The 12151-nt window shown below is 32.1% G+C and overlaps 1 protein-coding gene across 3 annotated transcripts; it reads right to left on the bottom strand.

Annotated features, from left to right (window-relative positions):
- Positions 1–1021: 1021 nt before the first annotated feature.
- LOC114162532 (acyltransferase-like protein At3g26840, chloroplastic) lies at positions 1022–11274 on the bottom strand. 3 transcript variants are annotated; one of them, XM_028046458.1, is made up of 15 exons: positions 11164–11274; positions 10556–11008; positions 6805–6856; positions 6599–6654; positions 6221–6379; positions 5930–6034; positions 5019–5125; positions 4583–4704; positions 4219–4333; positions 3927–4057; positions 3266–3635; positions 2257–2370; positions 1748–1833; positions 1508–1617; positions 1022–1423 (listed from the first exon to the last, which is right to left on the bottom strand). In XM_028046458.1, exons 2-15 carry the CDS (start codon positions 10890–10892, stop codon positions 1233–1235), a joined length of 2055 nt encoding a protein of 684 aa, XP_027902259.1. In that variant the 5' UTR covers positions 10893–11008; positions 11164–11274; the 3' UTR covers positions 1022–1232. The 3 variants fall into 3 exon arrangements, with proteins under 3 accessions (XP_027902259.1, XP_027902261.1, XP_027902265.1); XM_028046460.1 differs by having other exon boundaries at positions 1233–1423; positions 10556–10986; positions 11164–11261; XM_028046464.1 differs by lacking the exons at positions 6599–6654; positions 11164–11274 and having other exon boundaries at positions 1233–1423; positions 10556–10888.
- Between the last annotated feature and the right edge of the window lie 877 nt (positions 11275–12151).

Here is a 12151-nt window from a genome sequence, read left to right as displayed (position 1 = left end):
TAATGTAGAAAAATGCAGGTTCGCATTTACGAACTCACTACTTCTCACATAAACTGGAAACATCGATCCTGTAGATTCCTCTTTAGAGTGATTATTTTCTACAACTGACCTTCCACTTCCGCTCTTGAACAACACTATCACAAAAAAAAAAATCCACACTTTATCAAATATTCTCCAAAAAGGAAAACAAAAATGCTTCCTTTCGACAAACCTAAATCCTAAACCACGAATTTGTTGTAGTGGGAAACCTAATACTTTTTTTGTTCCACCAACGAGGAAATGATGAATCCCGTCGAAAAATAACTTCGAAAATGGAGGAACAACAAACTTGGGGAATGGAGGAAGAAGAAACTTGGGGGATAGACGAAAAAGTCACTTCAGAGGTGGAGGAAGAAAAAACTTGGAGGAAGGAGGAAGAACAAACCTTGGAATGGAGAAAGAAGAAACTCCTCTTCACTTCTCTCACAACTTCCACTCCTGTCTCTCTCCTTGCCCTTTACCCACTCTTGTCTCGAATCAACCTTCCTTTCTTTATCGCTCTCAAGCATGACCAACGTGGAAATTGTGCAAAAAAAAAAAATTAAAATTCAAAAAACAGTGTCACGTCAAATAGTGAGAGAAGTTGTTAAATAACAGTTGTCAATATATCATTTTCCTTTTATTTATTCTTTGTTGCTCACTTTGTCTCACACTTACCCCAAAGACAGATAGGCTTACTAGTAACCATCAACTATTTATTTGCTGTAATTCATAATTTTGAATCAAAGAAGAAATTTGTCTCCATTGAGTTCATATTTCCAACACATAAACAAAAGAATTAAATCAAAGTTTTGACTAGTTGTTATCCTTTCCTGTTACATGTAGTATCAATTGTCCTGTAACAAAAGTCAAGTGAGTCAAGTCATAATCGAATCGTAACGCTTAGACTGTTACACTCTTAAGTAAAAAGAATTACATCATGACTATTAGCTATAACTTTTAATCTAGTAATAAACGCTCAATGCCAACATTTTCCCATCACTAGCTATTAGCAATTATCAACTCTTGATTTAAACTTCAAAAAAATGTACTTCTACAATGTTTCTCCGAGAACTGTGCCTTATGGCCAGAAAACAATGACTGAAACTACGGGCAATAAATTATTGGCAATATACAAAGTTTGCTTCCAACCGAAGGAATGAATGCCCTGTCTAAACCAATTACAAAATTACCTTTTTATGTGTGCAAAACAATCAAATTTCAAATGTTGGAACTTCAGATTCAAAACCATGAGTCACTTGGTATAACAGCCGAGCTCCTATACTTCTATAGGGGTCGTTTTCTCTTTTCACCTTTAAATAATCAATACATCTCTCTACCTCGGATTTCACTTGTAAATAAAACTCATGAGATTTCTCCTTATCTCTGAGTTCTTGTTTCCTTCCTGTCAAATAATATCTCATTAATTTTAAAGAAGGTAAAAAGCATGTCATGGACATTCCGAGATGCAAATATGTATTAGGCATACCTTTTGTTTCCAATGGTTTTCCAAAATAATAGTAGAACCGCCCAGGAACTTTAGGCAAAATCAAAGGCATATGCACTGGCTGATTTGCCACCTCACCAGCAGCATCACCCCTAGATTTCCAATTTGTAAGGGATATATTAATTTAATAATGTATGCATATACATATACAGCAGATGAAAAGGACAACAAAGATGTATGTATCAGTGTTTGCTATGGTAAAACACACAACAAATAAGATACCTCAATTGCGTGACCTCACTTGTGAGACTTTCTATTTCAGTCCTAAAGTACGGAATCTTCACCAAGTCATCATAATCAAATACTACCTGTAAAAGCCAGTGTGATATGATATGTTATGGTAATTCCTGGTCCAAGGCATCCACATATCACGGGAAAATGAAATTTAAAGATGGGCATATGCATAAAAGGAATAAGAGTGTTCTGTTATTTTCAGTCCGTAGCTAACCTTTATCGAAGTGGTAATCACATGAGATGTATTGCAAATAACTACTTGCAAAGTTAAAATTCTTTAGCGATATGGTAACACTTGGATGACAGTGAAAAGAACACATTTCACTCAGAGTGAGCCAAGATTAAATCCTAAATTTTACAGAGAGAAGTTTGTAGATGAGAAGTTCATTAGAATTTTGCTTTCTAGAAAAATAATAGATCACGCTTTCCCTGATGCAAGCAGTTTTAAGCACTTCGTAAAGGAAAAATGAATGGTTCAGAAAAAGACCAACACTTACTTGGCCAAGGTCATCTTCTCCAACAGCTCCAAAAGGTACAATTTTGGCTCCAAATCTTGCCGCCATCCTGACAAACTCAGATTGTTCAGGCCAGAATAACTTGTATTCTTCACCCTGAGAATTATTACAATGCTGGAGACTTTAAACAAGTCGGTACATTTCTAAGCATAAACACAGATAAAGTGAGCCTAAAATATTGAAGGGTCCTTTGAAGTGGATTCACCAAGACGAGACAATAACATTGAGACATAAGCCAACCATATATAGAATTGACACCACAGTCTAAAGTAATAAAATAATGAATTTATGAATCTTTTTTTTTATATGTATATATGTATATCTAAGTGTGAGACTTATACTTACACTTAGATTCTTAACAAATATATCACATTTTCACCCTTTTGCAGCTTCCTGGGAGACCTCTTGAAAAAAGAGATTATTTCTCATGTAAAATTGTTTCCAAAGGGGTACAGATATGAGAATGACAAAATTCGCATATCCTTTCATTTTTAATGCCTCATTTGTTTGAACCTTGAAAGATAGCCAATGTTCTTATACTGCAACACCGGTGTTCAATGTCAGAACTACGCATTTGTCATACAACATTGGGAAAATGAACGCCAAGCATTTGAATAAAAACTCTCTTACAAAAGTACTATTTATCACCTATCAGTTAAACTAGTTCGAGTAATTTTACGATGAGATAGGGAAAGTAAACTTGGAAATGTGTTTTTGTTTACGTGGAAATAACCTGGAGTATATGGAAACCAAATCTTTTTTCCAGCATGTCAACAATCCATGAGACTTCATTCAATTTCCCTTTTCTCTTTTCTGTTTTTAAAATGAATATAGTGACATCTTAGAATTCATGCAAGTTTCATATGCACCTTTAAAAATATATGGCCTAGCATTTTGCATTCATGTCCAAAATGGTATAAACAAGTTAAAGAACTTATAAGTAGTCAAACGAGCAAATCCATAGTTCCAACTGAAAGATAAAAGGATTTACCTTCCTATGAAGAGCCTCGCGCATCCCTCCAGGATATAATAACATATGGGCTTTAGAAGAAAAAAGCTTGAAGAAGTTAGCTGGTGCTACGGGGACAGCACCCATAATTCTGAAGTTGTCATAAGAAGATATCTCTGGCATTTTTCCAGTTTTAGATCTCATAAACATCATGGGATGAGCTATCCCACGTATAAGTATATTTCTTTCCAAAAATATTCGAGAAACCAGGGGAATTTTTTCTAATCCCAGGAGCATGTGGTACCCAACAAACAAAACAGGCCCCTCTGAGGGAATTCCAGCAAGGCCTTTTACAATCGTCCCGTCCTCCAAGGTTGAGAGCATTACAGCACTTGCGACAAGGTTAAACAAACTGGAAGCATTAAAAGTGAAACGTGTCAAGGTTATAACTAGTTTGGTTACACTATAATAAGATAAGCAAACCGAGAAAAGCTATATATATATATATATATATATATATATATATATATATATATATATATATATATATATATATATTCTCAAAAAAAAGGCATCAACTTATCTAGCAACTGATCACGGCTGAGCTCTCGTTTCAATCTACTATCTTTATAATATATACTACTAAGTCTCTTGTGGTTCTTAATTGATGGTTGTATGACCAAACTTATCCTCTTGTTTTTACCTGTTCGATTCTATAATTTTTCTGGCTTCATCAGGTGTTGGCGGTATAAAATCTGATGCATAGTCATGATACTTGCCACGGCGGTAATATGAAGTGCCCTTGATTATCGTTACCAAGTCAACGCTACCTTCCTGCTAGCAGTGGACACAGTTAAATATTAGGGTTTGTTTGAACGTCCAACTGATATTTGATATCTTTTTTCTCCCACCAGATGTAAAGGATCCTGATGCATGCCTGAATGCAAAGACAAGCACGCATGCTTGAAGAAATGTATAAATGGAGAAATCCATACCAGGAATAGGAAATGGCCACTGTCATCAAATTTACGAAGCGCGCATTTAGATTTAGGCAGTAAATTGAGTAATCTTTCCCCTTCCTGCTGACTAGGTAGTAACTGATCATTTCCACTGGAAGGGCAAATCACAAAGTAAGTTTCACTTCATACACTTGAAAGTATGCTGGGTACATCAGATATTCAGCGGGATTAATTTACCATCCACCCAGGAAATTCATTATTCAATTCAATAAGAGCACAAATTAGATAGAAAGAATTATAATTAGTAATGGTGGGAAATACTTTTTTAACCAAATTAATGAAACACTTATTATTCCGTGTTTTCAAAGTCAAAGTATGCAAAATGGCAAAGAGAATGAACCTGCAAAGAATCAAAGTCTGAGCTTTGATAGCATAAAGGCGTGATTGGGCGTAAGCAGAAGCTGACTTAAGCATCTGTAGTTTCCATTCAAGTGTTTCTTTTGGTAATATGTCGGCAAGAACCTGAGAATTAATCAATAAAAGATTTTCAGTATTAAAGAATAATGATAAGAAAGCTCAAAAATCAACCTTAACGGCAAGAAACTAAAGTAAAGAAAATTCAGCCATGTCAATCCACGCTCTTCAAAAGTCCAGCATATTCCACTTTTAAGAAGTTTGGTTTCAAGAAAAAAACAAATTAGCTATCTAATTTTCATTTCATATTCCTTCGAGAATATGCCTAATGCATTGTCAATTTTTCATTTTTTTCTCATACAAAGTGCTTACTTATCCAAGGCATTAACAAAAAGTAGTTAACGAAACCAAATGAACCTTACAGGCAAAGATAATGAGAAAGTAGTTAAATCCTTCACAAGCTCTCCAGTCGTATTTTGTAGAGGAAGCCCTTGGACCACATTATCCAACACCCTCCTCAGAGATTCACCTGATGTTACAAGAAATGTTGATGACATAAATGGAAAATGGCATCACTTTCTTTGGTAAAAGAAAGGCAGTATACCAGTCCTTGATCCATGAATTATAAGTGATATTTTCCGAAAAACTATTCAGTATGTAAGGATCAATAAGTAGAAAACTTAGCATAAGTACTTTATGACATTGAAGTAAGTACCTGGTGATTTAATATTTTAATAATCTAATGAACTACGATTTAGGAAAATTCAGGGAAAATAAGCATATGTAACAAAAATTGGAAAATCCCGTTTCACTAGGCAACAATTCAATATTAAATCATGAAAGGTGCAGAAGGGGGTAAATGACAAAAAGATTCGAAGAGAAGAACAGAGCAAAGACATGAAACATTTATATGGTCAAGGACGAAAATGTAATAGATCCACCAAAAATGTTGTCCGACACAAAACAACGGAACACAGATGCTAAGTAAGATGCATGGAAATAATACGAAATTATACGTAAATGACACCAAACCCATGCATATTTCCCATTGAAAAATTCGAGGAGGAAAACATAAGAATGGAATTATATTTACGATTTGAAGCATTGAAGAAACCAGAAACCTATATATAGTGCAAAAAGTTTAGGGGAGCTTTTATCAGAGGGAAAAATAGCGTATTTTTCAAAAGTCTTCTTAGAAGCTGCACAAAATAAGATTTATTTTCTTAAAATAAGCATACACAGATTCTTCGCAAGTATTTCAAGACATTAATCATTGGAAAATAGGGCATAAAGAAAGAAAAAAAGCAAAGCCTTCATAACAAGATACACAAACCTGCCATCGATCTGAGAATGTTAGGCAGGCCAGGGGAGAGTGGATCAGGCAAAGCTTCCAATAATGGTGTTAGAAGTTGCAAGTTTGACCTGCTGAACGAAGTAGCTGCCAAATTGGGTGGTGAAGGTGAGATCAAGTTTGTCCATCTTTACTACTTATACAACGGTGAATTAGTAGTTCATTGCGGCTACTAGAGATTCTATAAAGTTAAAATCATTCTTGAACTCATGTTTATGGTGCTGAAAAATAAAATCCAAGACAATAAACCTTATCTACGTAAATTAAAGCTACCTGGGTTTGCCAAAATTAGTACAAGATCAATATTAGGATTAAGAGCTGCAACAGCCAGCGCAACGCATGCTCCTAAAGATTCTCCAACAAGATATATGGGTCTGTTTGGTGACCGTTGATATTCAGACTTAACTGTTCTCTCAACTATTTTCACAATGTCTGCAAGGGGGGAGTATACAAAACATAAATTATAATACATCATTCAAAGAATTTCTAGAAACATAAGAAACATATTTTCAACACAACCAATATACTCTCAACCATCTTCGGAAAGTAGGACAGAAAGGGCAGAAACAGCAGAAAAAATTTATGGTTAGTGCCAGAGAGTTCAACTTGAGCACGAAATACTATAATGAGGTACAGAGGAAAAAGGTGTACCTGTAAATGATGTTCGATCCGCGACCGGAATATGAAAGCACCATATATCAAAAATCCTTCATTGAAGAAAAAGAAACGAAAAGAGTATTTCTTACATATCAATTAATGACCTTTTACTTCAAATTCATCTTATCACCTAAAAAGTGCATTCCTAAAATGACAATTTGGTGCGTGCAATTAGGCCTTAACATTAAATGAACACAAACCTTCCCAGCTTCTGATGATGTGAAATAAGTCCAAGTCCCACCCCATCGATCCCTGAAAAATTTGGAATGCAAATTATTTACACAAGTTTATGAGTAACCTTGTAAGAAATCATGACATGAACACATGGACCTCATTTATTGCGCCCCTATTTACATCATGATATGAAAACAATGTTTGAAATCATGACACTCTTCAATCCGAGAAATAAGAACTACAATTATAAATTATTAGATGTTATTTGATTGATAAAAATTAAAACATAAAACAGATTATTTCTTTTGAAGCAATAGTAGTGCAATCATTAAATAACTTCTAATATTAAGCACTCGCTTTTGTAACGCATCTTCACATTATGCGTGCACGATAGGTCCAATAAACTTTATTAAACTTTATTGGAATGATTCAAGATGTCGTTTGAGAGGTTAGTAGCTTATTTTCACAACCTCTACTATGGATGACATAAATTCCAATACAGTATTACACCCATAAAGACTTGAAGTGAAAATAAAAGAAACTGTGACATAAGGACTAGAACAAAAGATAATTACACAAGGAAAATAAGAGCTAAATTAGATGTAGAAGCATAGATTGAGAATTGAAAATAAGTTACAATTACTAAAAACCATTAAACTAATTTTTTAAAGTTTTATATTTTAAGTTGAATATAAAAAATGTTTTTGATTTTAGTAATATTTTTAAATATAAAATAGATAGTTCAATAACAATTTTCCAAAACAACTAAAACTTACTGAATAGCTTCATATTATTTTCATAAATTATTAACAGGAGTTTTATAAAAATATAGAAAAATTACATCCTTATATTTTTTTATTACAAGAGCTAATCCAAACTTTTTATACTATGCAAATTCAACTCCCATTTTGTTTCCCTTTTGTTAGAGAACATAGTGAAAAAAATTTGAATAATTTAAGAATAAAATAATTTATATAATTAAGATAAATGAGAAGTGTAATCTACATTTCAAATGACACAGTTAATCTTCCCTTATTATTTGAAAGGAAAAGTTGTAACCAGTATAACTGAAAGAAATCATGTTACAGCAGTAAATTTTATAATTTTGTTGACCACAAGACTTTCAATTAAAAAGAAATAGCCAAAATAAACTATTGGAGCAGACAAAAAAGACGACATGTCATGATTTGCAATCAGGTGGAGATCAAAAGCAGCGCCAGTTTACACAAAATCAGAAATAAATAAATAAACCAGGTCACATGTTGCATCTTCACAAGTATTTTTCATTCTATTTTCTTCTCTTTCATCCTTCCACCTCAGGAGATTTAGGCCTTAATGTGGTCATTTTAGTGAGATAAAAGTAGCTAAAGAGTAATGTCTTTTTACCTTGAAGACAGTTTTTCAAAACATTTAAATAAATTATAAATATAGGTAAGTTGAATTTTAAAACATGATTTTATAATTTTTCAAATATAAATGAGCTCCACCTATATTGTTAGCGGATTGATATGTTCTTTTACTATAAATTATACAGTGTTCTCTCATGTAATCTTTAATCTCTTGGTCAGATCATGTTACCTTTATTTTATATGAACCAGCTGGAATAGCAGCAGCTACTCACAAAAGTAAAACAGTATCACAAATTGAAAGGGGCTATGTTGTCGTTACACTATCTATAAAATGCTTTTTTTCTTTTTTATGGAAAGCAACTCTTGAGGTAAACTTAGTTTGTTTGATACCTATACAAGTTTTACCTGCATCCTCAAAAGATTTGGAATTCCAGTTTTACCCCTCCAATTCTTTTTAAAACGTCTTCCATGGAAGGCATTGTGTTGTGCCAGTGACTGAAAGTTGGAAGGGAATTCTTCCAGCTAGGGTGGTGGAACTTGTGATGATGTTTCGAAGCCACTGAGGTCAGCAGCGGATAGTGGAGCTCGTGGTGGTGTTTTGAAATGGTAAAGTTGAGGTAATAAATATACTTTGGGAAGGGTGTTTCAAAAAGTGTTGGAGGACCGTCCCGTGAAAGGAAAATCTAGAATGGTAGTAGGAAGTACGATCTGTGTTCCGATTCGTGTTTTCCAGGACTATTTTGTACAATAAAAAAAAAACATTTCGGTAGACTATGTTCAATTTGCCAATCTGGAAAAGTATATGTGCTTCAGTGGAAAACCAATCTGAAATACCCATTTCAGACGTTTTAGAAAAAGAAAAATCTTACTCACGGGTAAGAACATTGCGGGTAAGAACATTGCGGGTAAGAACATTGCGTCACAAAGGTTGTCTCTGATGGAGTGAAGGAGAGATAGAGTGAAGAAGGAACAAATAAAGAAGAATGCACCAACAGGAATAGAGGTAGATTGGTTAGTTTAATCCAACTTACACAGCTGATCACGGACCAGGTTATAAAAAGGTTAATTTAATCCGGCTCAGATTTTAATGAGTCAAAAATTTATTCATATTTTCTACCAGAGTCTCCTCTCTCTGTAAAAAAATAGTTAAACTTGCATGTTTTATAAAATCTAAAAACTAAACAATACATATATAATAACCTTAGCTGCACATTCAATCCAAAATCATAGAAATTACATCACAAAATTACATATATAATAACCTAAGAGAATTTCCACCCTCATTAATTGAAATTTAATTTATATAACATCACAAAATTAACTTGAAAAAGAAAATTTCAGAAAATTAAATGTGTATAAGATATACAATCCCAACTATCTAAGTCAACCTAAATATATTTTTATAAATTGGGATTATGAATTTCAAATGATTAAATTCTCATTTCAATTATATAATAAATATATAATATAAATTTTACTTATCAAATAATTTTACTATAAAAATGTCATAATTAATCGTATGAATACTATTAAACAACTTTATGAGTAAATAGTTCATTCTATAAATATTATTAAAGTAAATATTTTATTCTTTAGATGGTTTCTCCAACTTGGATTCAAATAAATTTATAATTATTGTTTTAATATCTAAATATTTTAAGAATTATTGTTTTATTTATATTTAAAAGATTGTACCTTATAAATATTGTAATTACTACAACTTTTGAGTATTTTAATTTTTTGTTAAAAACTAAAATGGTAACAATCTTAGTTTATTTACCCGTTACAAACATTCAACATATCTCCACCCAAATATAATTTAGTTAAATTACTTATAATTGAACTGAGCTCAAAATAAGGCTAGACTCAATCTAATACAATAGGGGAGGTAATTTTGTTTCTCAAATCTTTTTCAATTCATAAAAAGGCAACAATAATAACTTTATTCTTAGGCTTGTTAAAAAATTATATAAAAAATCCTGAGTTAAAGAATCTAAGTATATTTATTCACAGAAAGTTGCATTTCTTTAACTGGATAGAGAATACATAATTTATATTTTCATGAAATATAATATTTATCTTTATTATAGCATTTTCAATAAAATATTTTCATGGACTAAAAAAATATCATAATTTGTTAAATCCCGAGAGTATTCGACGGATATAAATACTAGTATATAATATAATGTATTTCTATCAATTGCATGTCCAAAAGACCGTGACAGTATCACAGGCGTGACAAAATGTGCTATTTAAAAAAGCAACCGTGTAAAGCAAAAGTGGAGCGCAACCAAAAGGTTGAGGGGGCAAAAGGCAAAACACATCTAATTAAACCAAACAGACAAGTAAAAACAATTCAAACACGCAAGAGAAAAAAAATACAAAAATGGAAAATAGTAAAATATTTAAGAGAGAGAAAAATACTGACCTGGCAAAAAGAGCAGAAGAGGAGAATTGTCCAACTGCGAAGCGCATTCCAAAGGCGAGAACCACCGTGGCGGTCCACCATCTGCTCCGATCAATTCCTTCGATTGCTCGAAATATTCGTTCCAACCGCTTATCCACCGCTTCTCCTTCTCTTTCAGAACTTTCTTATCTTTCTCTTTCTCTACCACACCGTGACTTTCTGCCGTGAATGTCAGAATCTGGTCTGCCGACACGGCGAGGCGCGGAGTCACAGTCGAGATCTGGTTAGAGTTGAGTTTTTCAACTGACCGACGACTGAAGAGCACAGTAGGAAAGAGACGGGCTCCGACGGCCGCCATCGTGGCAGGTGATTGCAACGCAGTCGAGGAAAGAGAAAAGACGAATCAGATGCGATGATTAATATTGTTTGGGGAAATGTTTAGGAGCCAATGACTGCAGAAATGAAAGTCTGAATCTGAAAGCCGAATATGCATTAACACACACTCTGGTATTTATAATAATAATACATATTAATAATAAATTAAGATTAAGAATTTTATTTTTATATTTCGGAACAGAGGGAAAAATCAACACTAATATATGGCAAGAGAAGTGAGGAATGGTGCTTACAGATTATGGAGGAAGAGTCTTCTGGATGTGAGACAGTACAGTGTGTGTCTCTCTGCTGCGTGTCAGCTTGTGGGTGACGCCTTATTGTGTTTTCCCAAATCTATGTTGTTTTTTAATAGTTTATTTTGTTTCGGCTTAAATATGCTCTACAATAAATTTTATTTTTTTATGAAAAAAAAACGAAAAAATTACACTTTCTTGGCAGCCAAATCTCAGTCTCGTTCTTTTCTAAATTTAAAATAAACATAAGTCTTTTATTTTTTTTAATAAAATGTATTTACAACCGTTACTGTACTTTATCTTTAACAAATAACAATCACTGTTTTATACTTTAATAAAGTAAAATTTATCTTTTTACTATGTTTAAAAATTAATATGATAAAAGTTCATTAAAAATGTAATATAAAAAATAAATTTTAAAATAAGAAATAAAATATTTTTCATAAACAAAAAAGCAAGTAACTTAACTACATATTAAAAATTTCTTAAAATTTGTTTCATATAAATATAAAATATTATAAATATATTAATTTAAGATAAAAAATATATAAAGATAAAAGTATACCGATTATTAATATATTTACCTATATTGTTAATATAAGTACAAATATAAATAAAAAGAAGTACAATTATTTTAGAATTATTGGAAAATATTAGAATATTTTTATTATAATTTTTTAAAAATTAAAGATTTTATATTTGGAATATTTTAACTTTTAATTTTCATTTTTTTTATTTAAGATTTAGTTATGGTAAGGATCGAGAAAAATAGGAAAGAGTGATGGTAATTTTAAAATCTGACTTTATATTAATTTATTATTTAAAACGTTATATAAATAGAAATTTTATTAATCAAGTTTCCTTTTTATAAAAATCACCATCTTTTGAAAATTGTTTTTTAATGCATTTCTCTGCCTTCTATTTAAATTTTTATCTCATTTTTTATATGTTTGAAGATCAAAGATCGAGGAGAGATCTTACAAAGAAC

This window comes from Vigna unguiculata, chromosome 1, assembly GCF_004118075.2.
Source record: "Vigna unguiculata cultivar IT97K-499-35 chromosome 1, ASM411807v1, whole genome shotgun sequence".
Lineage (NCBI taxonomy): Eukaryota > Viridiplantae > Streptophyta > Magnoliopsida > Fabales > Fabaceae > Vigna > Vigna unguiculata.
This window is presented reverse-complemented; position numbering and strand designations above follow the sequence as displayed.

Excerpts from the sequence above, each read along its gene's own strand:
- LOC114162532 (XM_028046458.1), bottom strand. The coding sequence starts at position 10,892 with ATGGCGGCCGTCGGAGCCCGTCTCTTTCCTACTGTGCTCTTCAGTCGT. Across the intron at positions 4,058-4,218 it reads GTGGCCATTTCCTATTCCTG|GAAGGTAGCGTTGACTTGGT; the intron begins GTATGGATTTCT and ends CACTGCTAGCAG. Across the intron at positions 3,636-3,926 it reads AAAATTATAGAATCGAACAG|TTTGTTTAACCTTGTCGCAA; the intron begins GTAAAAACAAGA and ends TAATGCTTCCAG.